The following is a 24,868-nucleotide window of genomic DNA, read 5'->3' on the forward strand; positions in this document are numbered from 1 at the left end:
AGCGACTCCAGGAGGCCCATTGCATGGGCGCATGGGGCCGACCAGCGAGAAAGCCTGCGAGGTCGCAGCCCACCCTCTCTTTCTCAACCGGGCAAAAATGAAGCTGCTTCTGGCCAGCCGGACCCTGCCTGTGCCTTCGGGCATCAGCATCGAGGTCAAGGGCCGGGCGGTCCGCGTTAAGGTACGGCGGCGGTGGCGGCATGGCTTTGCGCGCGCTCTGGGCTCGCTCTGGCGCTTCTGGCGGCTCATGGCTCTTAAATTTGCTCCTGCAGGGCCCGCGCGGCACCCTGACCCGCGACTTCAAGCACCTGGCGGTCGATATGTTCCTCACGGAGGAGGATGGACAGAAGGTGCTGAAGGTGGACTGCCACTTCGGCAAGAAGAAGCGTCTGGCTTCCATCCGCACTGTGTGCTCGCACGTCAAGAACATGTTCACGGGCGTGACCAAGGGCTTCGAGTACAAGATGCGCCTGGTGTATGCCCACTTCCCCATCAACATCAACATCGAGAACCAGGGCAAGAAGGTGGAGATCCGCAACTTCCTGGGCGAGAAGCGCGTGCGCGTGGTGAACATGCTGGACGGCGTGAAGATTGCCCGCTCGGATGGTGTCAAGGATGAGCTGGTGCTGCAGGGCAACGACCTGGAGAACGTGTCCCGCTCCGCTGCCCTCATCAACCAGTCGTGCCACGTGCGCGTTCTGGACATCCGCAAGTTCCTGGACGGCATCTACGTGTCCGAGAAGGGCCTGCTGGTGAAGGACTAAGCGTGTAGCAAGAAGTCGCGTGTAACACCTGCAGAAAGAGCTACATTCTTGTGTTCCCGCCCCCAACGAGTCCCTCTCAATATGCAGTAACAGAGTATTCGGCAGTGGCGAGCAGCAGCGGCGGCGGACGTGGCGTGGCGTGGCGATGGCGAGGCGGCGGCTGGGGGGGGGGCGGGGGGGGGGGGCGGGCAAGCAGCCAGCAGCAGCCGGAATGCGATCACGCACATCAGCGGAGCGGCTGGGCTACGGGCTCTGGCGCGGCAGTAGCTGGGGGCAGGCTGCCGCTTGATGCGGCGCCGATCAGGGGCTTTCTCGTTGCAGCGGGCGAAGCGCTGCAGGCGGCGGAGGGCTGAACGGGCGGCGGCGGCGGTGTGCTGCGCGGCGGCAGCAACAGGCGTGCGCTCCGCGCCGCCTGTTGGCCGCTGCCGTGGCTTCGATACTGCCGCCGGAAGGGGCTGCTGGCGCGGGGCTGGGCGGGTTGCAGCGGATTCGGGTGTTTCAGAGCGAGTGTGCGGGGCCAGCGGGCAGGGTTTGCTGCAGCACAGCGAGATGGCTGCATGCGCGGTGCGCGGCTCAGTTGCCGCGCGCAGCTGCTGCCGGGGCAGGGCAGCGGGAGCGTAGGTTAGCAGCCGTGCAGCAGTTGCAGCAGCCGACCGCGGCTGCAGGCCGTTCGGGGAGGGTGGGTTGGGCAGGCGCCGCCTGGGTGGTGCAGCAGCACAGCTGAGCTCGCTTCGTCGCTTTCGCCACGCCACGCCCGCCACGCCCGTCACGCCCGCCCCACGCCATTCAGTGAGTAGACATGTCAGCAGCGGTTCGGGGGCAGCGCAAACTGTGGGCCTGTGCATTTGGAGTAACAACAGCAGGCAGCGGGACTGGACGCCCGGCGCGCCGCGCAATGCAGCCACAGCCGCCGTGGCAGCCGGCGCAGCAGCGGCCACTTCCTGCGGCCTGGCTCCAGGCCCTGCCATCAGTGTGTGCTCGGGCTTCTTCGCCGAATGGAGCAGCATGTGGGAATGCAGCGGGGGATGCAGCGGGTGTCCAGCTTGTGCTCTATGCATGTTTGCGGGTCAGCCTGCCGTCAGGGCCAGCGGCTTCGTGGTTTGTGTCCAGCCCTTTTGCCATGCCAGTCGGGGTTGATGTCGGGGACGCAGGGGATTACAGCCGGCCAGAAGGGCCCGAGCAGCTGCAGCAACGACTGTCCAGCCAACTCAGCGCGTGACGTAACGCGTTGGGAAGGACAGCGACTGCCAAACGCGAAAGCAAGCAGCTCAAGCAGCTGAACCGAAGTCTGCGGGGCTGGGAACCGGCGGTGCGCATATGGTGAATGTATCAGGACAAACTAGGGGATTGAGACTAGGGTCTTCAGACAACGTCCACCACAGCGTAATGGATGGTTACTCGGGGACTAAGCGGGGATGGAAAAGGCCATGGCACGCAACACCGTCAACGGCCTAGTGCATGAGCGGAAACCAGAGATTTATGGGGGGTTTGATCAATCGGCCCGAACACTTGGGGTTGAAAGGCCGGGCCAGCGCAAACTAGGAGTGCCGCATTCTGGCACAACGCGTGCAGCTGGTCCTAGGCAGCGGTCACAGCTGCACCGCACGGGCTGTGGAGTGCGCAACACAGGAGGGCGGGCACTCGGCAACAACACGTCAGCAGTAATGCGTGCGCAGCCCTATCGAATAGTCCAGATTGCGTCATCGGCAGATGCCCGTCTCTCATGGCAGACGCCTCATGCCTGGCCATACCTCGAGGGTTGGCGCCAAGCCGCACGTGGAGCGCCAAGCCTTGTAGGTGTTGACCACAGGCAGGTCAAGAGGCAGACCATACGCACGGCAGGTCTGGAGTAGGGTAGCCCACCGCACCGGTGGTGGCAGGAAAGCAGTTAGGGTGCGCTAGCGCCTAAGAACGGCAGACCCAGGGGCTAGGGTTGATGGCACGCGTAACAGCGCGGATTGCGGCCCGCCACGGTGTATTGCATTGGAAGACGACAGGCCTGGAGAAAGCTACCTAAATGGAAATGGGGTGGTGGGAGGCGTTTGCCATGTTGCAAGAGGGGAGAGTTTGCATCCTTGTACCGTGCAAGGGATGCCTGTGTCACGGTTTGGTCTAGCCTAGTTTGGTGGTAGCCGGGTGGGTGCACTTCGATGCAGGTCACAGGAGCCTACCTTGTTACCGGTACAGCCATGGGTCCGACACACGGCCAGGGGCCACCGCAGCCAACCAGTCTTCCAACAGATAGACTGCCGACAGCACCCTCAGAGGACGGCACACAGGAGCCCTGCAGGAGTGCAGGCGGCAATGCCGGCACCGTCGTGGTGTGTGACTGTTGACGTCGCAAGGGGGCCGTGAACCCTGGTCCGCGGTCACTGACAAATCGGCCGATGGAGCGGCTGGTTTACCTGTCTGACACCGCTCTTGCGTTTTAGCATTGAAGCTGCTGACCTCCTTGAAGACGCCCATACCTTGTGTGTGGATGTCTCGTCCAGCTTCGGTCCCACCTACACACGGCATTGGGTTCCTCCTGGGTTCCGAGCCCAGACACGCAACGCCGCCGACACCCGCCACCTATCGGTTCCTTCAGCCCTCAGTCCACATTTCCGCAAATGGGGACCTGGGCTTCGGTGCAATGACCCGGGACTGGCTGACCATGGGGTACAGGCACCCATGCGGAGTGGTAAGCCCTGTTTTGATTCTTAGAGCTCAGAGGTGGTCACAAAGGGGAGAAGGAAGGGGAAAGGCATGGCACCAGGGGAGCACACGCACACGCACCAAAGACGTAAACATCGGCGATCCCGCCGCAGTGGCGCGCGCCAAAGCTGAGCGATACAGGCCCGGCTAGCAACGCTCCAAGAACCACCAATGTGTTTTGCGTTGCGTTTCTGTGCAATAGACGTGGCGATGTGGCGGTTTGCGCCGGCCATCTTCACTTCCGCGGGGGTTGTTACGCTAGCGAATGACTGTGCCGCAGGTGGCCCGCAGGTGGCAGCGCGGGCAGCGGCAGGGCTAAGGCCGCAGGCCAGCACCTTTGGTCACAGAAGACCAAGTCTGCACTGCTGGCATGGCTGGAGGAGCAGGATCCGGGCAAGCGCTTGAACTGGTCCGACGCAGTTCAGCACTTGCAGGCGCTAGACTGCGAGTTGCTGCCAGACAAGACTGGCAAGGAGCTGCAGAAGGCGGTGAATGTAGCTGGCAACAATCTCAACAGGCAGCTCAGGAAGTAGGCAGCGCAGGCTGTGATAGCGGCATCGGGATCGGATGACGCAGAGGGTGGCGGCACCGGGATCGGCATCGGCGGCTGATGCTAAGGGCGTGGCTGGCACTGCGGAGTGTGAGAGGGTCTGTAGTAATGCTCCTCAGCCTTGCAGCTTCGGAGGGTTGCAGGCGGTGAGTGAAGTGGAAGGTACTTCCAAGTGAGCGCCAGTCTCAGCGCCCGGGACCGCGCCCGACATGGGCTGAGTGAAACCGTAGCGTGAACCGTTCAGGATCAGGTTCAGGTTCAGGACCGCATGAGTGCACGTACGCGTTCGACGGCAAGTGTGCTACACAGCTAGGACTCCCGCCTCCTGTGTGTGTGTGTGTGTGTGTGTGTGTGTGTGTGCGCGTGTGTGCTGTGTGTGTGTGTGCGCGTGTGTGTGTGTGTGTGTGTGTGTGTGTGTGTGTGTGTGTGTGTGTGTGTGTGTGTGTGTGTGTGTGTGTGTGTGTGTGTGTGTGTGTGTGTGTGACTACGGTTTCCACGGTTATTCTGCCAGATCACGTGAATCGTGTATCTGGTATAACCAACGACAGGGCTCTCAATCGAGGGCTGCCGTGACCTGGCGTTTCCCCGGCAGAGCGCAAACAGCTCTGGAGTCCACAGGTAACGCACTCCGACCCTTCACCGCGCCAGTAACCCTTGCGGAGTTACTACCGGTGTAACAACCTCAGACCCAGCGGGCGAGCTACCTCTTAAGACCAGGCGGGCAGAAAACAAAAAAACCCCGCAGCCTGCACGACCTCAACCGCAACCTAACCAGCTCTCGATGCCAGGGCAGACTATGCCTAAGGGCAGCCACAAACGCGTCTGGCCACTAGGCCGGTCCAGGCCGTAAGGCCCGGGGTGTGTGTGTGTGTGTGTGTGTGTGTGTGTGTGTGTGTGTGTGTGTGTGTGTGTGTGTGTGTGTGTGTGTGTGTGTGTGTGTGTGTCTCGGGCCCCACTCAGTCCGGGGCACACAGGCAGCTGCGAACGAACTGACCACCACCTGCCACCACACACGCCCAGATATTGTAGCAGGAAACGCCGTCGTCAGAGAACCTGACCCTCGATACCAATGTAGCAGGAAATGCCGTAAAAGGACTTCATGACAAGCCGGGGCTTCCCTTACTGCATGGGACTTACACGCTGTCAGGCCTTCCTCCCACACATGTCCAAGCAGCCGCGCGCACTGACCCAGCAACAAAGCAGACCAGCTATCGCACGGGAACCACCGCAGGCGCACGAACAAACGTAGTGACACACACACACACACACACACACACACACACACACACACACACACACACACACACACATGGTCGCCGTCGCACGCACCGCTGTAACGCCGCGGTCTGCCAACCTGCCTGTCCCGCCCGCGCACCAAGCCTGCCCCAACCACCGACGCGGCCACTGCGGCCGCGAGCATGCCTAGCCTCGGTGCCGCCATGGAGTGGGGAGCGGGAGGCCAGCTCCCGCCAGCCCATGGCGTCACACGCACACACACCAGCCTGTGCCTGACACTTGCGCACACATACGGGATACGGGTTATGCGCGGGTACGGGGGTGACGGGCACACGCCCTTTCCTGCCAGCCGAGTCAGCCCGACCCAGCGTCTCTACAACCGCCGCCCGCCATGCGCCCCATGCAGTCGGGCGCTATTTGCAGCCGCGCGGCCCCAGACTCCTTCCCTTTCACGGGCATAGTTAGTGGGTGGGCTTTGGGATGCGTGTTAGGACATTAGATAGCTTGCTTGCTGCACGCCGCCCTCTTCCACCGCTGCCATTTCACATGTCCGTGACACTTCTGTGCTGCCGCCCAATGCCTTTCCATTCCCATGCTTATAGGTGAGCTCGACTACGACCAGCGGGCGGGAATACGGGAATTAGGCGTGCTGGGTAAACGTTGTTTAGCGCGCCCAGGGTGCGGAGCATGGACGCATACAGGTGCATCGCGGGGTCAGGCCGAATGGTCGCCCGTGGGGTTACAGGCTTATCGCGGGTAAGTATGACTACCTGGGTGACGACAACCACGCGACGCTCGGTAAATTGGTAGGTATCCGTAAGTAACTCCGGCGTCGTCTGGGCGGGCTTCGTTTTGTTGTTTTCTTTTCAACACACACACACACACACACACCCGCCTGACATGTCTGGAAACGCTGCAACCGCCGCCCGCCACGTCCCCCATGCAGCCTTGACCCCGTTTAGTCGCAGTGCCACCGCTAACTCGCCCTCTTCCAATAGTGTTATTGTACTTAGTGGGCGGGATTTGGGACGCGTGATACCTAGCTTGTCTGCTGCACGCCGCCTCTCTTGTCGCCGTTGCCATTCACATGCCCGTGACATTTCCTCGCTGCCGCCCTATGCCCATGCTTCCACTTTTGCCTATAGGTGAGCTCGACTACGACCAGCGGGCGGGAATCTGGGAATTAGGCGTGCTGGGTAAACGTTGTTTAGCGCGCCCAGGGTGCGGAGCATGGACGCATACAGGTGCATCGCGGGGTCAGGCCGAATGGTCGCCCGTGGGGTTCCAGGCTTATCGCGGGTAAGTATGACTACCTGGGTCACGACAGTCACGCGACGCTCGGTAAAATGGTGGGTATCGGTAAGTAACTCCGGCGTCGTCTGGGCGGGCTTTCGTTTCGTTTTTTAACACACACACACACACACACACACGGCTGGTAAGCTGGGTAGCGTCCTGTTGCTCTACCGACCCGACTTTTACTCAAGCAGCCCGTGCCATTCATGCGCATGCACATGAATGCAGCGTCACACGTCTAGCGGCTACATGTCCACTCGAATTGCCGCCCCTGCAATGAGGGATGCTCTACATTGCCAACCCCAACAGACAGGCCGTCAACAAGTGGTTAGCATAGCTTGAAAGCTGACCACGGGGGAGAAGGAGTACAGGTAGATTAGGCGTGCTTGCATCATGGCCGCAAGGTGCGTGTGCGCTGCGGCCCGGGGCAGGCTGTGGGAGTGTTATTGACGTGCGTTGCGGAACTAATGCGTACGTAGACCAGAGCGGAAGGCGGAGTGGGCTTGCAGGCGGCACGAGTAGGGAATGCCTTCTGCCAAAGCACCTTACTTCACATGCAGAGAAGGTGCGGAGCGGCAGCCCGTAGTTGCCTGTACTGCCCACACCCTCCCTGTTGCCGAGTTGGTCATGTGCTATGATAATGAGAAGCCAAGGGGGAGGCAGCGGCGCTTCGCGTGGCACCCGGGACCGCTCGGGGGAAAGAGTGGGTGATGGGGTTCCCGCGTGCCAATCGATATGGCGGCCGCTTGCAGCTTTACGTGGACTGGTGCCTTGGCACAGGTGCTTGTGTGTGCGACCTGTGACTTGTTTCAATCACATACGTGTATCATACAGTCCCTACCTATATTCGATAAGATCGCGACTTCGCTTTCAATGGACTGCTAGAGCGACTGCTTTGCCGATATGTCCAAAGTCAATCAATCCCGTATTAGAGAGGCCCTGACAGCAGGGACAAATGTCAAGGAGAAAGGGCCGCCGGTGGCCGACGGTCAGCGCTTGTCCTTGGCACTCTCCTGTCTCCTTTTGGCGCCCCGCCTCACGCCGGACATTTTTTGCCCTGCCAGGTATCCTGTCGGTCACCCCCGACACGCCAGAAATGCTAGAATGGCGCAGCCGCTCGGCTCTGGACGTCGCGGAGACATCTTCCACGTTTCTGGACGACGAGGACGACGGTGCGATTGTTGGGAGCTTTCAGGATACTATCAATCGCAGAAAAACAGCCATGACGCTCGTTCTGGCTCCCAACGTAGACGTTGACGCGCCAAACTCGCGCTCTGCAGGCCCCAAGCCGCACGAGCTGTATGGCAAGTTCACATGGAAGATTGAGAACTTCTCGGAAATCAGCAAGCGGGAGCTGCGCAGCAACGTGTTCGACGTGGGGAGCTACAAGTGGTAAGGCCGGTTTGGCCCCCGCATGTTTAGGGTTGCGTGGGAGCTCACCCTCGCTGCCCTCGCAGGTACATCCTCGTGTATCCTCAAGGATGCGACGTGTGCAACCACTTGTCACTGTTCTTATGCGTGGCGGACTACGACAAGCTGCTGCCGGGTGGGTTGCCTCGTGCACAAGTCGCTGTCTGCGCGAGCTCACCTCTTTATGGCATGCTGCACAGGCTGGAGCCACTTTGCACAGTTCACGATAGCAGTAGTCAACAAGGACCCCAAGAAGTCCAAGTACTCAGGTGGGGACAGGGCTCCCGCCCAAATGCCATCGCGCTTTCCTGCTTTTTGGGCTGCTCGCACGTCTTACCCCGCTTCGTTTCTCGCAGACACGCTGCACCGGTTCTGCAAGAAGGAGCACGACTGGGGGTGGAAGAAGTTCATGGAGCTATCAAAGGTGCTGGACGGGTTCACCGTGGCGGACACGCTGGTCATCAAGGCGCAGGTGCAGGTCATCCTGTAAGTCGTTGTGGAGCCTGGCGGGATGGGAAGGGGCTGGGAAGATTGTGGGCTATGGTGTGCCACTGCCACCGACGGGTTTAGGCGTCCGACCGAGCACGGTCCCTCCTGGGTGCCTGAACTGCAGGGACAAGCCCAGCAAGCCGTTCCGGTGCCTGGACCCTCAGTACCGCCGCGAGCTCGTGCGCGTGTACCTCACCAACGTGGAGGGCATCTGCCGGCGGTTCTGCGACGACAAGAAGGCGCGGCTGAACTGGGTCCGGGAGGAGGAGGGCGCGTTCCGGCACTTCTGGGGCTCGCTCACGCCGGAGCAGCAGCGCAAGTACCTGACCGACAAGGGGGAGGTCATCCTCAAGGTAGGCGGCGCGCAAGGGCCAGGCGTGGGAAGCAGGAGGTCAGCTGACTGGGCGAAGCACGTAGGCGCGGCACGCGGGGGGCATGGTCGATTGGCTAGTGGAGGGAATCAGTCACTGGCCTCGGCGAAACCCAACCAGTGCTTGCGGGTGCTGGTTCCGGACAGGCGGTGGTGAAGCAGTTCTTCAACGAGAAGGAGGTGACCTCCACGCTGGTCATGGACGCGCTGTACAGCGGCTGCAAGCAAATCGAGGAGCACAGCCGCAGCTGGCTGGAGGTGCGTGGCATGGAGGCTGCACGGGATGGGGGGTAGGCACGGGTCAGGGCGACCTGGGTTGGGTGGGTGGGTGGGTGGGTGAGTGATTAGCGCACGGGTGTGGGACGTTGCGGAGGTTGTAGATGCCACGCGCAGTCTGAGATCTGTGCTTCGGAGTGCACCTGCACCACGTGAAGCCCACGATGCCCTTAACTGTGCAAGAGCAGCTCGCACCCGGGGTACAGCCGCCGCGCCGCACACGTGGCTGGGTGGTTTCAAAGCCGGGGGCACATCTTGTATGTCATGTTTAGCTTTGTAGTCGAATCAGCACATTGAAGCACACTCAAGCCCATAACCAACACCGCCCCTTGCTCGCATGGGCGCATGAACGGGAATGACCGTGCCCATGTGTCCGCCTGGCGGCGTTGCGAACAGCGCACAATTGCTAGGTTGACGCCGAAAGCAACCATACCATTGCATCTATCGATGGACAGGCAGATGTGCTGGGGTGCGTAGCAGCACACCGCTGGGTACCACGTGAACGTAGTGTGAATTTGCGTTTCGTCGGTGGTGTGTGACGTGCAGGGCAAGTGCAGCGACAACATGTCGCCGGTGGTGCTGATCAAGGCGGAGCGCAACAGCTTCACGCTGTGCGGCGACCTGATGGACACCGCGGCGCGCGTGCTGCAGGACTACATCCCGGCGGCGAAGGACGACAACAAGGTGCGCTGTGCATGTGACTGGGAAGGAAGTGGGCTTGGGCCGGGATTGGTCAGGGTCGCGCGCCGCTGGACGGCAGACCGGGGCCCTGTGCACACCCCTGGAATGGCCTGTTGAGCGGGTTCTCGTGTGCGTACGCAGGTGATGCAGCCCAACGACGGGCTCACGCTCCGCAGTGGCCAGGACGGCGATGACTACCGCCGCGACTCCATTGAGCGCGACGAGAAGCGGCTGGCCGAGCTGGGCCGCAAGACCATCGAGATGTTCGTGATCTCGCACCTGTTCTGTGAGAAGCTGGAGGTCGCGTACCGCGAGGCGGAGGCGCTGAAGCGCCAGGACCAGCTGATTGCGGAGGAGTTTGAGATGGCGCGGCTGGAGGAGAGCAAGGCGCAGGCCAAGGCCATGGCGGACAAGGAGAAGAAGGCGAAAAAGAAGGTGCGCGCAGACATGGAACGGTTCAGCACTGCACGGGTTGCTGCGTGACTGGGGCGCGGCGGTTGGATGCAGAACCTGAGGTTTTCTTCGTTGCGACGTGCAGGAGAAGCTGAAGCAGAAGAAGGAGGCGGAAAAGCTGAAGCGGGAGGCCGAGGAGGCCGAGCGCAAGGCGCGCGAGGAGGAGTTCCGGCGGCAGGAGGCGGAGCGGAAAGCGAAGGAGGCGGAGAAGAAGCGGTGAGGAGGTGGTGTCTCCTGGGGCGATGATGGGCCCTGACACTGCATTGCCCGGGGCTTGAACGGTCGGCCTGGATGTCTCACGCGCTGTGCATGTCTCGGATGTACGTGCAGGTTGGAAGACGCGCAGGCGCAACCGGTAGCGCAGCCGCAGCCGCCGCAGCAACAGGCGCACCAGCAGCAGGCCCGCAAAGCCGCCAAGGCTAAGGAGGACAAGAAGGCGCTCCAGCAGCAGCAACAGGCGCTGCAGCAGCAACAGCAGCAGCTGGCCAAGGCCAAGCAGGCGGCGCAACAACAGCAGCAACAGCAGCCGGCAACGAATCGCTCGGCTGCGGCTGCCAGCGCAAGCGGGCCGCCGTCGCTGTCTTCGATAGCGGCCGCTGCCGTGGTCGACTCCGCGGCAGCCTCGGCATCAAGCCTGCCCGAGCGCCCGGGGACGCACGACGACCCCAGCAGCGACAGCGGCAGCGAGGAGGTCGGGACGGTGAACCAGGCCACCGGCGCGACGGACAGCAGCGGGGACGGGGAGGACGAGGTGGAGGTGCTGGCGAGTCGAGGGATGGCAGCCACGGCGGCTTCGGACAGTGACGGCGACAGCGAGGGCCGCGCGGCGCTGGAGGAGGAGGTGACCATCCTGCGCGCGCAGGTGTCGCAGCTGCAGCGGGTGCTGGTGGAGCGGGACTCGGAGGTCTACTCGCTGCGGGCGCAGCTGGCGGAGTCGCATCTCGCGCAGGCGCACCTGGCGCAGCAGCTGGCGGCGGCGAGGGAGGTCCCGGTGGCGTCGAGCAACGCGCGGACCAGCGGCACCAACACTAGCAGCAGCGGCAGCGCCGCGGCAGACGGGTCCTCGGTGGCAGGGCGTGAGCAGGCGGGCTCGGACGGCAGCAGCTCGGTGGCTTCGGCGGCCGCTCGGCCAGACGCGGACCGCGGGCAGGGCAAGTCCGACGCAGCGGCGAACGGGCCAAAGGAGGGGCTTTCGACATCCGCCATCTCGTCTGCGGCGTCAGCAGCGGCAGGCGCGGCAGGGCGGCGCATGCAGGGGAACCCTGCGGCAGCGCCCGCGGCTGCAACCCACGACGCAGCGCTGCACCACGGAGTCGCGTCGCGACCAGCGGCGCAAGGGGCATCGGCGGCAACAGCCGGGCGGGGGTTACCTGCGGGGGCGTCCGGCAGCGCGGCGGCGGCGGGCGACCTCGGGTCTGCGGGCTCCATGATGCAGCGGTCTACTTCGGCGACATTGCCATCGGCTGCGCCTAGCACGGCCACGGGGGCGGCATCATATGCACCCGCGCAGCTGGCTGCAGCGACAGCCAACGGCCGGGCACGGGATGCGGCGGGGGCAAGCGGCTCGGCAACAAGTGCACCAGCGGCGACAGGGGCCGGGGCGAAGTCCTTTCTGCCTGCAGGTGCGTCGTCGTCGTCTACAGCGGCGTCGGGTGCGGCGAGCAGTGCGGCTACCTCCAACGGCATCAGCGGCGTTCTTCACAGCGGCTCTGGAGGGGCGGCAGCGCCCGCACAGGACGGCCTGCCGTCGTATCGCAATGCTGCGGCTGGCGTGCTGGCGACAGGGCAGCCCAGCGGCTCCGCAGCAGCGCCCGCGATGGTGTCCGTGTCGACCGCGCCCGTGATTCCCGCGTCGGCGTCGGCGGCTGCGGCTGGAGTGCAGAGCAAGCGCGCTGACGAGGGCGCCAGCGCCACGGCGCCGGCGGCGCGCCTGGGCGTGTCCGCCCCCAGCACGGACGGCTTCAGCGCCACCAACGCGCGGATCATTATGCAGCAGGCACAGCAGCAGCGCTCATCCAACATGGCGTTTAGCACGCCCACCCCCGTGCCGTCGTCAGCTGCCAAGGTAAGCGTGCAAGTGTGTGTTGAGCACACCGCTGATTAGACGCGGCTTCAGGAAACAGCGGCTAGTGGCATGCCAGTGCGCTCTCTGGCTTGACCGATGCTGGCGTGCCGGCTGTTGTTCTAGTTTGCGCTTGAAAAAGTAGCGGCTGGCGGCTATTTGCCTTGTCCTATAAGCCTCCCCGAATGGTGTTGAGCTGGCAAGCTTCTGTCAGTGGCTATCTCTCCACTCACGGTCTTTTGTCCCCTTCGCTCTTCCTACCCACAGCAGCGGATGACGGCATCTGCTCAGATGGACAGCCCGGGCCTGGAGGACTTCGCACACATCAACATGATCGACGACTTGCTGACGGAGTGAGCGGCTAGCACGCCGCCCCGATACGTGGGCCCCGCTGCGGTGCCCGGCCGCCCCGCCGCTGCGCGAGCTGCGGCACAGTCGGCGGCGAGGTGCCGAAGCGCCCTGGTCATCCGCGCCCGAGTGTAGCGGTACAGCGGCGGCACGCCTGGCCAGCTCTCTGCAGCAGCTGCGTTGAGCTTGTGACCATTACTGTGTCTCTCATATGACACTTGATGCCTTTGGACTGACACGCGCATGGCCGCACGTCGCGTGAGACCGGAACACCGGGGATAAGTCCAATGGGCGGGAAACGGGGCCCACCCACCGCCATGTGTAAGGGTTACAGCTTGCGTTGCTCCGCCTCATCGCAAATCGTATCGACTTATTCTTGTTCTGGGAGTAGTCTCAGAGACGGAGCCAGCGCACACGGAAGGTCCACTCAAAACGTTACGTGACTCGGCCCGATGAAGTGCCACCTCATTGGCACATTTCATTCCCTGTCATTCGCGGTGATCTGCTCCCCTGTTGTCAACAGTGTCAACAGCGAACGCCAATACGGGAATCGGGAGCGGAGACTACGGTTTGCGCAAACCACGCAGTGCCGTCGACAAGACGTGCTGCAGAACTCGGTCGCGTGCACGCAGCTGACGAGCGCCACCATGCGGGCAACTGATAAGGCGCCCAGGTGTTGCTTGAACAACGCGAAGGACCCTGCTCCGCGCCCGTCATAGGGGATCATCTCGCCAAAAGGAGGGACCCAGCACTCCGCTTCGGCTTTGACACTTACATTCTTGACTGCAAGCTTTTTAATGCGGCCTCAGCTCATGCCGAGCGCCAAGTTGTGCCGCATGTACACAAACACACACACCGTGGCCAGGTGCCGCGCTGGCTGGAAAACACGCGGCTCCTGGAACGCACGCCTCGTCACTGGCAGCGGCGCCTGCCCACAACAGCTACCGCCCAACTACTGACAGATACTCGTCCTGTCCCTCTGCCGCCTCGTCACGCCCGACCAGCATCCGGTGCACAGCAGTACGCAGGGGCTTGGCGCCCTGCAAATTTGGGTGCGCTCTCCCCGCTCTGTAGCCTGCGGCCTCCGGCATAACCCGCTCTTCCATCGACCATGTAAATAATCGTGCTGCATCTGCACGCATGGCCCACATCCTTCGCCATAGCTCCGCCGGGACTCCAACTATGCTAGCGCCCGCAGCTGCCTCCATCGCTCATGAATCAACAGGTCCAAAGCGCCAAGCATTTACTTGGTGGCCTGCGGAGGGGGAGCACAAAGCATGGTCAGGTGGGTTGTTCATAGCGCGGCGTTGTACGACCTCGGGACAGACACACTCGGCAGACAAACAAAGCTCAAAACGTGCTAACGTACCTTCTTCTTGTTGGCGACGGTCTTGGCCTTGCCCTTGCGGGTGCGGGCGTTGGTCTTTGTCCGCTGGCCACGCACGGGCAGGCCCTGGGGGACACGAAACAACACACAAGCAGATGTGTCATCAGAGGGTGCCAGGGCGATGAGCTCAACTTTCAAAACTCAACCAAATCAAAGCAAGGGTGGCATGAGCGCACTATGTCGTCATTGGTACCCTCAAACTACTGCCCCAACGGCGAAGCGAATGGCCGACTGTGCTGACTGATAGCCACGCTGCTGAAGTTTCAGCCCCGCCACCCGGCTGCATTTCCATACAGTAACCATTGATAGCCGCATGGCATTCAGAGCGCTGCATGTACCCTGCTGACGACAGCACCACTGCGCAGGGCACTTACAGAAAGCTGGGACGCACCTGCTGCCCCTCAGCGAGTCCCCGCCATGCGCGGTTGACCGCCCCGCACCCGCTGCAGCGCCCGCCTCGCCAGACCCTCGCCACGACAGCCCCCCGACCTTCCCCTGCCATCCCAGCGCCCAATCCACCAAAAAATGTACCACGCACCATGATGTGGCGACGGCCGCGGTAGCAGCCGATGTCCTTCAACCGCTTAATGTTCTGAGCCACCACACGGCGCTGCAAGTGGAAAGGGCCAAACTCATCTTAGCGTTCTGATTGCGTAGTGTGAGCATTTGGGTTCAGTTGCGGACGCACCAGGTCAGCCTCGGTCGTGTACTTCTCCACCTCCGAACGCAGCTTGTTGATCTCCTCCTCGTTCAGCTCATAGGTCTTCTTGTTCTCCACGCCCTGCAGTCATGCAAATTGCATGAGCAGCTCCGCGGGGGCATTTGGGCGCGACCCTGAGCTGCATTTTTCGGCCGCCTCACCGTGTCGCGCAGGATAGTCTGGGCCGTGGTCTCGCCAATGCCGAAGATGTACTGAAGGGACACCTCAATGCGCTTGCTGTTGGGAATCTCCACGTTGTTAACACGGAGGTTCATAATGTGGAGGGGAGCGCGGCGAGGGGCAGCAGCCTGCAAGGTCCACCAAATGCCAGCCAACCCGCGTCAAATCATGTCCAACAGTGCTTCTTGCAACAATTCTACACTCCAGGGAGCTCAGACGAGGCAGGCCGCTGGCTGCGCACCTGCATCGGGCGGGCTGCAGGCAGAGGCCGCACAGCCGTGAACGGGCGAGCGCCCTGCATCCAGAAAAACATATATGCTTAGGAAACTGGTCTTGGGAGGAAGCGAGCGAGTTCTTGTGGCTGCAAGCGGTGGGCAACTCACCGCCACGCAGCGGCAAGCCGAGAGGGTCTGCATCCTAGAGCGCTAAAAGTCGTGGACTACCAGAAGTGTAGTAGAAGACTAGTACGCGAGACCGAGCAATTTGGGGTGCGTCGCGGCTTCAGAGGCCAGGTCGCTGGCCATGAGTTGCGACGTCCCAATCCGGCTCAGAGCTGGAGCCAGAGACTCCAGGACCAGACGCAACTCATACACAGTAACAAAATATATCGGTTATACAGGGTGGAACAGGGGGAACCACTGTTGAGACGGGTGCTTATGTCACGGCGGCACGGCCAGCGTTACCCCACCCCCTTCCCCGGGCCCCCCGGCTCCGCTTGTTTCGCCAAGCAGGCCTCGCCAGCAAACCTCAAGCCACATCGCAACATACAAGGCCATGCCGCAACCCTGATACTTGCCCGGCCAAACTCCCGTTGCACCGAGCCAGCTTCAACGAGACGCAGACCTTAGCCCCTCCGCCTGCTGCTCCGCCCAATCCTCAGCGCCCTCCCTGCACCTCCTCGCACCTCCCCTACACCATCATCTGCACCTCTTCATCCGAGCCACCTCTGACCTCCCCTGTCTTCCTCTTACGCTCCCAGCAACGGGTCATCCGCCATCAGCTTCTTCATCTGCTCCACCTCCTTGAGTTCCTTGATGCTAGCGGCGAGGCCCGCGCGCATGGCCTTGCGCTGAGCGGCGTCCAGGCTGGCGGGCGCGGGGCCGGTTGGCGAGGCAGTAGGCGCCTTGCCGGCGGCGGCTTTGCCGCCGGCAGCCCCGAGCCGCAGCCGCTGCAGCGCGGCGAGCACCTGGGCGGCGAGGTGGCACGGCGAGGCTTAGAGCGGGGGATGCTGGATGCACACCACACGCACGGCAGATGAGAGTGCCGGTCACCCGCAGAAGACACCTGGCACCGTTTAATGCTCCAGGGCCTGAAAGCAAAGTGTGGAACTGCGCGCATGCGGTCCCCATCCCCAACTCCCCATGTCCAGCGCGCACGCACGGCCAGGCCGCCCAGACTGGCAGTTCGCAGTAGTGCAGACCCACCTCGGGTTCCAGCTCCTCCTCCTCCTCCTCCTCCTCGTCCTCCTCCTCCTCGTCTTCGTCCTCGTCTTCCCCCTCGTCCTCCTCATCCTCCTCGCTTTCCTCGCTCTCCTCCGCGTCCGCAGCAGCTGCTGTCCCGGCAGCTGCAGGGGCGCCCTCCCCCTCCTCGTCATCGGTTGCTTCTGCATGTCGGCCAATACTTCATGAGCGCCCAGTTGTACGATAGAAGTTGCCACATAAGGATTTGCAGTGCAGACCGTGGGCAGCGAAAGAATGGCCGTGGCACCGGACCGCGACACGCAAATGCGTGCAGACCCCACCCAGCTCACCAAGGTCTTGTTTCTCCTCTAGCAACCGAACAAACTCCTTTAGCATCGCGTTGTTGGGGTCCAGAGACACCGCTGCGATGGAAGGCAAGCAGGCGTGTGAATTGGCAGCCCAGCTTCCGTGGAACAGTCGCTGCATGACATGTTGGCAAGAAGGCGATTTCGCTGGGCAAGTACCTGTCTTCGCGTGTTCAAGTGCCTCTCCAAACCGGTGTTCTTTCAATGCTTTTGTCATCGACGCTTGAGCCTGCGGCAGCACTGTCAAGCCGGAAGCAAAGGATTCCTCGACAGCTCTTGCACATACCTCGATCGCTCGTTGCTTTTGCGCAACGGAAAACGATGCCGGGGCTTTGGGCGTCATGGTGGCCATTTCTAAAAGCGGGTAGAAAAGGATTAATCAAGACTTTAAGCGGGTTTGAGCAGATATGAGCTCAGCGCTGTTCAAAAAGCCTGATGTGCTACACAACTGAATGCTCTAGGTGAAGCGTTTGTGTATGCTGAATGACACGGTGGGATGGGACTGGGCGACCCTGGGCTCTTCTTGGGTTCCCACGGACACCCCACGAGCTTGCGAACCAGTCCTCCTCCGCCGGGGTATTATGTATGTCACGCGTCCACAGTATGTGCATGCTGCTTTTGAATAAAATGACACATACGCCACGGCGCAGAGTCTGAGCGGGCTGCTGAGGCAACGCGCAGCACCTGGGGTGAGCCACACGTATGTCGGTATGTGCCCAGTGCCCTCCGGCCTATCAGCTACACACACCGCCTCCTCTTTACCTGACTGGGTTCACTGGGCCACCCCAGCCATTCCTGCCGCCACCCAACACCACGTGATCACACCCCGGCCCGGTCGCTCCACGCAGTCACTCGTGTCGCTCCGCACACACCTCCTGCCACATAAGGCCACCTACCACAGACCATAGACACGCGCTCGCTCGCTGGCCCACTCCTCCCAGCCCACGTCTTCAAGCCTTTACCCACACCTGCACACCAGCTTGCGGCACCATGCCCCTCCCTTCTGCCAAACACACAAACAGCCCCAGCATCTAGCCGTGCCGCTCCGAGCCCACACGTGGCTTTGGTCCTCCCCACCACCCCTCGCTACCAGGTCGCCCTCCGCCCGCCGCGCTACCAGTTCTGTCGCTGCTCGGGTTTGAGCGTGAAATAGTGCAGCGCCTGGCAGCGGTCCAGCCAGCGCTTGTAGGTGTCCCCCGCCGGGCTGCCGGGCGCCAGGTCGGGCAGCTCCAGCAGCCGGTCCAGCCACAGCACCGGCAGGGTCTCACGCTGCAGCCGCTGTGGGGGGGGAGTGTGGGGGGAGTGTGGGGGGGAGTGGGGGAGTGTGGGGGAGTGTGGGGGGGAGTGTGGGGGAGTGTGTGGGGGGAGTGTGTGGGAGTGTGGGCAGTGTGTGGGGGAGGGCGGGCAGAAGCGGCGGGGGCAGCCAGGGACAGGAGCGGGGACGGAAGCGGAGGAAACAGCAGCGGAAGGAGCGGAACGGGAGGAGGGTAGGGCACGTGAGGAGGGGAGTCGTTCTGGGATGCAGCAGACAGTCCCAGGCCACACAGGGTGTGGGGGTGGCGCCCGCCTGGACCCTGCTGACAGTGCGCCGCCACAGGGCGCCAGGCTCGTGTGTGTGTGTGTGTGTGTGTGTGTGTGTGTGTGTGTGTGTGTGTGTGTGTGTGTGTGTGTGTGTGTGTGTGTGTGTAAGTTGGGGGGGAGTTGCCGCGCTTGGACTTCAGGTGGGGCCTTCGCTGACACAGACAGCACTGGCAGGCATTGGGCCGCTGCCGCACCTGCAGCAGCAGCGGGCTGTTGAGTCGCTCCAGCTCCGCATGCGGCACCGCGGTGAAGGAGCTGGAGCCAGCGGGCGGCGGCGGCCCGGCGGCAGCCTGGGCGCATGAGGGGGCGGGATGAGTCATGAGCAGCTCCCATCGAGTTCTCAGTGTGAAGGTGCCAGGCTTGGAGGGCCAACAGACTGGGGCGCACGGAGTCAGGTACGGTACAGACAAAGACATCGATGTTGCACACGCAAGCAGGGCCACGGGCCCGCGCGGACGCACCCCCAGCCGGATGGTGGTGTCTGGCGAGGGCGCTGCGCCGGTGGTGTTGCGCAGGTGGTGGAACTCCACGGCCATCATGCCGCGGCCCACGTCCTGGCCCCGGGGCTGGCGGTTGGCCAGGCAGTCTGCGCGGGCGGGGCGGGTGTGGCGGGGCGGGTGAGGCGGGGCGGGTGTGGCGGGGCGGGTGTGGCGGGGCGGGTGTGGCGGGGTGGGTGTGGCGGGGTGGGTGCGGCGGGGTGGGTGCGGCGGGGCGGGTGTGGCGGGGCGGGTGCGGCGGGGCGGGTGTGGCGGGGTGGGTGTGGCGGGGTGGGTGCGGCGGGGCGGGTGTGGCGGGGTGGGTGCAGCGGGGTGGGTGTGGCGGGGCGGGTGCGGCGGGGCGGGTGTGGCGGGGTGGGTGCGGCGGGGCGGGTGTGGCGGGGTGGGTGTGGCGGGGTGGGTGTGGCGGGGCGGGAGGAAGGGAGGGAGCACACAGACATGGGACATGTGCACATACAAGAGAGAGACCGTATGGGCGGACCGTGGGCGCGGTGTGTTCGAGGAATGGGGCTAGGCACAGCCGTTGGTGAAATGTGTGTGCGGGAATGCGGGTGCGGTGCCTGCAGTCCAGGACGCCGTGTGGGTGTTCTGTTTGGCACACGGTGCCCACCCGCCCCCACGGCCTCGGCCCCCGCCCCCGGCCCCCCGCCTCCTCACCAAAGTGCCCAAAGCCGGGCCACTCGCACTGCAGGCTCTCCAGCGTGTCCCCGAAGGGCATCGCCACGTGCCCCGTGTTGATGTGGGGCCAGGGGATGGAGTGCTTGAGCGGCCGCTGCAGAGTGCAGACCCGCCGCCTTGGCCCGGGGCGTCAGGGCCTGCGCCCCACACGGGAACAACACACACATACATGTACACATGTACACACACACACACACACACAAGCAGCGCTCAGCACTGGTCTCAGGTTAAAGGAAATGGGTAGGACAGGTAGGCGCCGGCACCGGCGGCCGACTGCCGCCCAGCCTCCTCGCCTGGCCCAGCGACCTCTCCCGCCAGAGGAAGACCACTACGATGCGCCCGCCCGCCCGCCCGCCCGCAGCCACACCACACGCAGCCACACACGCACACACGGCCACACCGCACACAGCCACACCGCAGGCAGCCGCGTTCGCTCGCTCTCACCCAGTCTGTGTCGCAGGGCAGTGCCGGCCAGGCGGCTATGGCCCCCAGCACCACCGCCACCTGCGCCAGGCCCTGAGCCGCCCGCACAAACTGCTCCTTGGCTATGACGGGGTGATTGGGAGCAGCCGGGTGGGTTTGGCGGCGAGGCGCGGAGTAGGGTCAAAACGAAGCAGTGGGCGGAAGACAAAAGACAGCGCGACCACAGTGCACAGGCACAGAGGCCGGGGGCTGGGCCAGCAGCGCCGTGGTCCTCCACAAACCCCTGGTTCCCTGCACCCTTGCCCCATGATCCCCTTCCCACCGCCCTCTTCCCGCCGCCCATCCCCCTCCCGCTCCCCTCCCCCCCGCCACTCACTCAGTCCGGCGTGCACCACGCCCGGCGCGTAGGCCACGGTGTGCCGCAGCTCGGGCAGGTCCTCGTAGCTGCGCCCGCCGAACGCCTGGTTGGCCACGTAGATGCGGGTGCGGCTCTGAGCCACCCTGCGCACAGCTGCTAACTACGCTCAGACTGACCCCGATAAACGTTGAATACAAGCAAGCACGTCTGAAAGAGCGCCTAGGCCACTGGCCATGTCGACTGTTGCGCCGGTCGCCAACAAGTTCTAGGGGCCCGTGTGTTTGGTTGAGATGCTATGGCATGTTTATTCACCAACACAATAGGAACGAACGTTCCGTGGAACGAAGAATTGTGTTTGAACGAAAGGATGCACGATGGTTATATCCGGTATTTGTAAATCTGTATTTTTATGCCTAGATGTCGTCAAGCTAAGTCGTTGACCCCCGTCACATGCCTTGTCACGTTCCCAAACACCCCAAGCATTTCTTTCGCCTCCTGCCATACTCAACACCTCTACGGCGCCCCACGCTCAAAGGGCTAGGCGCGGGGCGGCCGGGCGGGGGCGACCTCGGGGCTTCTCCGAGTGTCCTAGCCGATGCGCTTGCGTGTCGTCAAGCGTGTCGTAGCAGCATGGAGGCTCTGACGGGGCGTTACACGCCTATTAGCTCCCAAGCATGCGGGGGCTCAGCCCATTTTTGGGCTGAGCCCCCCCAGCGCAGCGTTTCAGAGGGGGAGGGCGAAGCCCCCCAGGAACACCCCTGTCCGTGCTGCGTGCGTGCGTGGCGGAACCTCATAGGCGGAACCTCATCAAGGCCTTGTGGTGCGCGACTGGTATAAATGCTCTACTGTGCCCTTGCATGGTCAGTGGTGCCGCTCCTTCCGCACACAGCCCCATCCAATGCTTGTACTTGCTCATCTGCACGCCTGGTTGCTTGTTGTCCGATGGGAAAGTGTGTTTGGCTCAGACTGCAGCCGCTCGTGCTTCCACGCCTTCATTAGACTCTCTCGAAAGGCGGATACTATTTGCCCTTCAGGCAGTGGGCTACCTGCTCGGCTCTCCTCCCTTTCCGGCCTGATCATGTGCATACGGCCTTGCCATACGTCTACGCCATGCGCTGAGATAAAACGGAAAAGACGTGCACACCACCCATCTCCCTCTGGGTGTACTAACGCGTCTTGTACTTCATCAATTAGTGCATCGTGGGCTAGGCTATCCTTCTGCACGGCAATCCTGTTGTAGAATCCAATGCAAAGCTTGGCGAAAAAGAAATGGAGTGGTAATTGTGCTAATTCAGCAAACAGCAGGCGATGCGAAGAACGTCAACGCTTTATTCACTTTTGCGCCAAAACCGGCCAAAAACGTCTACACCTGCGTAGATGCGCGGCACCCACGGCACCCAAACCCAAAATTTTTTCTCCGCCTTCGGCGGATTTTGGGCAGATATCTACAGTGTAGATGGAAGATACGAGCACTGAAATGCGCACACAGCACTCACACGTGATGCTCATCAGCCCTTAGCTCCTCCTTTGTCAGCACTCGATTGGTAGCAGTATCTGGCAACGCCGTCGCACTCCCTTCTTACTCTCACACACACGATGAAATACAGTCTCTCAGTGTTTGTAGCGGAAACAATACGGTAAACACAATGTGGCACGCGCTTGAGCGCCACTATTTATTCGTCTGTCGATGACGTCTCTTGCTCTCAAATACACGGCAAACACGACGAACACGTGTTCCGACTTTCAACCGTAAAACTGTTTTCACCCTCGTGTGCCTGCCTCACTCCTATCATGTTCGCACACCATGTGCGCACATGCCACAGTGTCGAGATGTCGACTGCCATCCACTGGTATCTATGACTATGGCCGCTGTGACCTGCAATGCGCAATCATGCGGCCCCTTGCGTATTCCGGATGTGAGACCATCATGCATATCATTTTGCATTAACTTGCGATAGCTGTGAAATTGCACACAGTTCTGGTACATTATTGCGCCTCCGCCCACCTGCTGCGGCTAGAATGCGTGACCGCAAGCCACAGTCACAGGTGGCTGGATATGCTACTCTACAACCTCAAAACTATGCCTGCACGCAACCTCATAGCTGCATGTGTCGCGCACTCTCGAAGTGCACCTGCAGCACCGCGCTTTCCAGGCCGCTGTCGCCAATCACAGACTTGTCCGCCTCGGTGCGGCGGTCCGCTGCCGCCTCCCAGCGCTGCAGCTGCTGCTCTGACGCGTCGCCCGCGTAGACGCAGAAGCCGTCCATGATGAAGCGGTGCGGCAGGTGCACGAGCGCTCGCCGAGCCTTGGCCGGTGCTGGCTCCGGCGCCGCAGCCGCAGCCGCCAGCACCTGTGAACAAGTCGAAGGGCATCGAGAGCGTGTGTAGTGGATGCCGACGGAAGGGAGGGGTAGGCAGGGAGGGGAGCACCTGAAGTACACGACACTCGAGATGGCGTCCAATCCCATGTACACCACCCCCACTCTGCCCGCCCGCAAATACATCGCCCCCACCCTGCCCGCCCCCACCTCGCCCGTCCCCACCACGCCCGCCCCCAACTCGCCCGGCCCCCCTCTGCCCGCCCCCACCCCGCCCGCGCACCCACGCCCTGCCCACCCGCCCGCAACCATTCAGTGCTGGCGCCCGCATAGTCCGCGAACCCAACCTACCTTGTCCAGCGTGAAGGCGGCCACCAGGAACAACGTGCGTGTGCAGCTGCTTGCTTGCGGCCTCCATCTCTGCGACCGCAAGCACAGACGGTACTTACAAATCACCCGAGCTACATTGATGATGGCAATAAGCGAACAACAAAATCCCAGAAGACTCCGGCGTGTAAGCCTGACATAATCTCGCCTGTATCCCGCTGGTGACTAACACACACATGCACACACATCCGTGTCCTTCCTACCACATGTGCACCCCTGCCATCAATTACTCGCTTTGGCAGACACGTACTCACCTGCAGGGCTGTACTTAGTCTCGCCCGCGCGCAGCCGCAGTGCGTTCGCACCCTTGTCCACCTCGCAGCCCACGCCCGCGCCCTTGTCCACCTGCAATACGCCCGTGTAATGGCCGCGCAGCGCCGCGGCCACGCAGCGCACGAACAGCGTCGTCTCCAGCAGTGCCGCCCGCTCCTAGACGATGAATAGGGCAACAGGACAGCCGCGACAGTGACGCCACATAAGTACGTCTACGCGCGGCTGGGCGTCAAGGGTCCCAGCACTATCCTGCAGAGCATGGACGACGTGCTGCAGTTCTTGCTGCCCTGCCGCACTCTGCTCACGGCGTCGCAAGATGACACGTTTTTTCGCGCCGAGCAGACGGCCAGCATGACGAGTCTGCTGGACAAGGTACGCTCACGCTTGCCGCAAGCCAATCCTGTGCCATATGTGGATGCAATACCTGATCCTGTTCACATGCTTCTACGTTGTCCTGTTTGTGCAGGACACTGGCTTCCTCAACGTAGAAACTTGAGAATAGGATCAGGTATTGCATCCACGTATGGCACAGGATTGGCTCGCGGCAAGCGTGAGCGCACCTTGTCCAGCAGACTGGCCGTTCGCACGGCGCGAAAAAACGTGTCATCTTGCGACGCCATGAGCAGAGTGCGGCAGGGCAGCAAGAACTGCAGCACGTCGTCCATGCTCTGCAGGATAGTGCTGGGACCCTTGACGCCCAGCCGCGCGTAGACGTCGTTCACGGCGACCTCCAGCACCATGCCGACGATGTTCCGGGTCATTCTGGCCTCCTTCGCCGCGGCTGCCGAGGCTGATTTGGCCTCCTGCGCGGCTGATTTGCCCTCCTCCGCGGCTGTTTGGCCTCTTGCGCGGCTGATTTGGCGTCCATCTCCGCTGCTTTGGCCTCCCTGACGCTCGCAATTAGCTCCTGCGCCCCGTGGTGATACACGTGGGCGTTCGGCTCCCATAGTACAATAAACGCGACAGGTAGAACGCAACCTACCAAATCGGCACGCCATCTACGTCAGCACAGCGTGCGCTGGACCGCAACACGGCCAGCACCCAGCGAGCTCCCTGAGTCACGCCCCATAACGAGGGATGCCTTGTAAGCGGCTCGCAGCTGGCACGGCGAGCGGCCGGGCGCACCAAACGGCGCCACAACCAGCCGGGATCTCAGGGTTGACGCGGCACTGCTGCTCGCCAGCATGCTTGATATCCCTAAGCAATGAGGCTAACCGCTTGTCAAGTGCCGAGTGGAGCGCGAAAATCTGTACTATGATGCAGCTCAGTTGAGGTTACTGAGGTTCTAGCCTCTAGGCTAACACTAGGCTAGGCGTAAGTAATAGGCTAATAGTAGGAATACTGGTTGCCAGCGTGAAAGCGTGACGAGCCTTCTCCGCCTCTGAGTCTGAATCGCCCGACGACCCTAATGCGGGGCCGATTCCCAGAGCGTGACTTAGAACTCATTGCGCTCAATACATGAATGCATAAACGTCAAGGAGCATGTGGGCACGCCCTCGCAGCCCCCCGTCCTGTACAGCGCAAGCCGACAACCACGATGTGACTCGCTCGGCCTCCTACAGCACTCAGACGACATTGCCAGCCATTGTGCATAATGCTGAAGCTGAAAAGTACAGCTGCGCCATCACGTCGGGCAAGTTTGAGTGCACTTCGACATCTTCCATCCTCCAGCACATCGGCCGGTTTTAGAGGGAG

The 24,868-nt window shown here is 62.3% G+C and overlaps 6 protein-coding genes across 7 annotated transcripts; 3 read left to right on the top strand and 3 right to left on the bottom strand.

The window, feature by feature from the left end:
- Positions 1 to 65: 65 nt before the first annotated feature.
- On the top strand, positions 66 to 801 carry CHLRE_12g494050v5 (ribosomal protein L9). Its single transcript, XM_001700480.2, has 2 exons — positions 66 to 181; positions 273 to 801. Exons 1-2 carry the CDS (start codon positions 98 to 100, stop codon positions 762 to 764), a joined length of 576 nt encoding a protein of 191 aa, XP_001700532.1. The 5' UTR covers positions 66 to 97; the 3' UTR covers positions 765 to 801.
- A 764-nt stretch (positions 802 to 1,565) lies between these two features.
- On the top strand, positions 1,566 to 4,327 carry CHLRE_12g494052v5 (uncharacterized protein). The gene has a single exon (XM_043067969.1). It carries the CDS (start codon positions 1,660 to 1,662, stop codon positions 1,981 to 1,983), a length of 324 nt encoding a protein of 107 aa, XP_042917941.1. The 5' UTR covers positions 1,566 to 1,659; the 3' UTR covers positions 1,984 to 4,327.
- Positions 4,328 to 7,345: 3,018 nt separating this feature from the next.
- Positions 7,346 to 12,963, top strand: CHLRE_12g494000v5 (uncharacterized protein). Its single transcript, XM_043067968.1, has 13 exons — positions 7,346 to 7,525; positions 7,602 to 7,709; positions 7,818 to 7,929; positions 7,995 to 8,083; positions 8,148 to 8,216; positions 8,304 to 8,433; positions 8,561 to 8,789; positions 8,954 to 9,064; positions 9,629 to 9,766; positions 9,905 to 10,198; positions 10,302 to 10,432; positions 10,547 to 12,281; positions 12,546 to 12,963. Exons 1-13 carry the CDS (start codon positions 7,441 to 7,443, stop codon positions 12,633 to 12,635), a joined length of 3,321 nt encoding a protein of 1,106 aa, XP_042917942.1. The 5' UTR covers positions 7,346 to 7,440; the 3' UTR covers positions 12,636 to 12,963.
- Positions 12,964 to 12,979: 16 nt separating this feature from the next.
- CHLRE_12g493950v5 (uncharacterized protein) lies at positions 12,980 to 15,356 on the bottom strand. Its single transcript, XM_001700511.2, has 7 exons — positions 15,277 to 15,356; positions 15,135 to 15,188; positions 14,875 to 15,021; positions 14,702 to 14,794; positions 14,552 to 14,623; positions 13,996 to 14,079; positions 12,980 to 13,881 (listed from the first exon to the last, which is right to left on the bottom strand). The coding sequence occupies exons 1-7, from the start codon at positions 15,307 to 15,309 to the stop codon at positions 13,870 to 13,872; spliced, it is 495 nt and encodes a 164-aa protein (XP_001700563.1). The 5' UTR covers positions 15,310 to 15,356; the 3' UTR covers positions 12,980 to 13,869.
- A 93-nt stretch (positions 15,357 to 15,449) lies between these two features.
- Positions 15,450 to 17,105, bottom strand: CHLRE_12g493900v5 (uncharacterized protein). Its single transcript, XM_001700512.3, has 5 exons — positions 16,945 to 17,105; positions 16,818 to 16,887; positions 16,644 to 16,715; positions 16,318 to 16,496; positions 15,450 to 16,079 (listed from the first exon to the last, which is right to left on the bottom strand). The coding sequence occupies exons 3-5, from the start codon at positions 16,687 to 16,689 to the stop codon at positions 15,861 to 15,863; spliced, it is 444 nt and encodes a 147-aa protein (XP_001700564.1). The 5' UTR covers positions 16,690 to 16,715; positions 16,818 to 16,887; positions 16,945 to 17,105; the 3' UTR covers positions 15,450 to 15,860.
- Positions 17,106 to 20,609: 3,504 nt separating this feature from the next.
- CHLRE_12g493903v5 (uncharacterized protein) lies at positions 20,610 to 24,515 on the bottom strand. 2 transcript variants are annotated; one of them, XM_043067967.1, is made up of 5 exons: positions 24,156 to 24,515; positions 23,734 to 24,080; positions 23,155 to 23,329; positions 22,865 to 22,933; positions 20,610 to 22,546 (listed from the first exon to the last, which is right to left on the bottom strand). In XM_043067967.1, exons 2-5 carry the CDS (start codon positions 23,911 to 23,913, stop codon positions 22,260 to 22,262), a joined length of 711 nt encoding a protein of 236 aa, XP_042917943.1. In that variant the 5' UTR covers positions 23,914 to 24,080; positions 24,156 to 24,515; the 3' UTR covers positions 20,610 to 22,259. The 2 variants fall into 2 exon arrangements, with proteins under 2 accessions (XP_042917943.1, XP_042917944.1); XM_043067966.1 differs by having other exon boundaries at positions 23,155 to 23,385.
- Positions 24,516 to 24,868: the final 353 nt, after the last annotated feature.

This window comes from Chlamydomonas reinhardtii, chromosome 12 (genome assembly GCF_000002595.2).
Source record: "Chlamydomonas reinhardtii strain CC-503 cw92 mt+ chromosome 12, whole genome shotgun sequence".
NCBI classification, from domain to species: domain Eukaryota; kingdom Viridiplantae; phylum Chlorophyta; class Chlorophyceae; order Chlamydomonadales; family Chlamydomonadaceae; genus Chlamydomonas; species Chlamydomonas reinhardtii.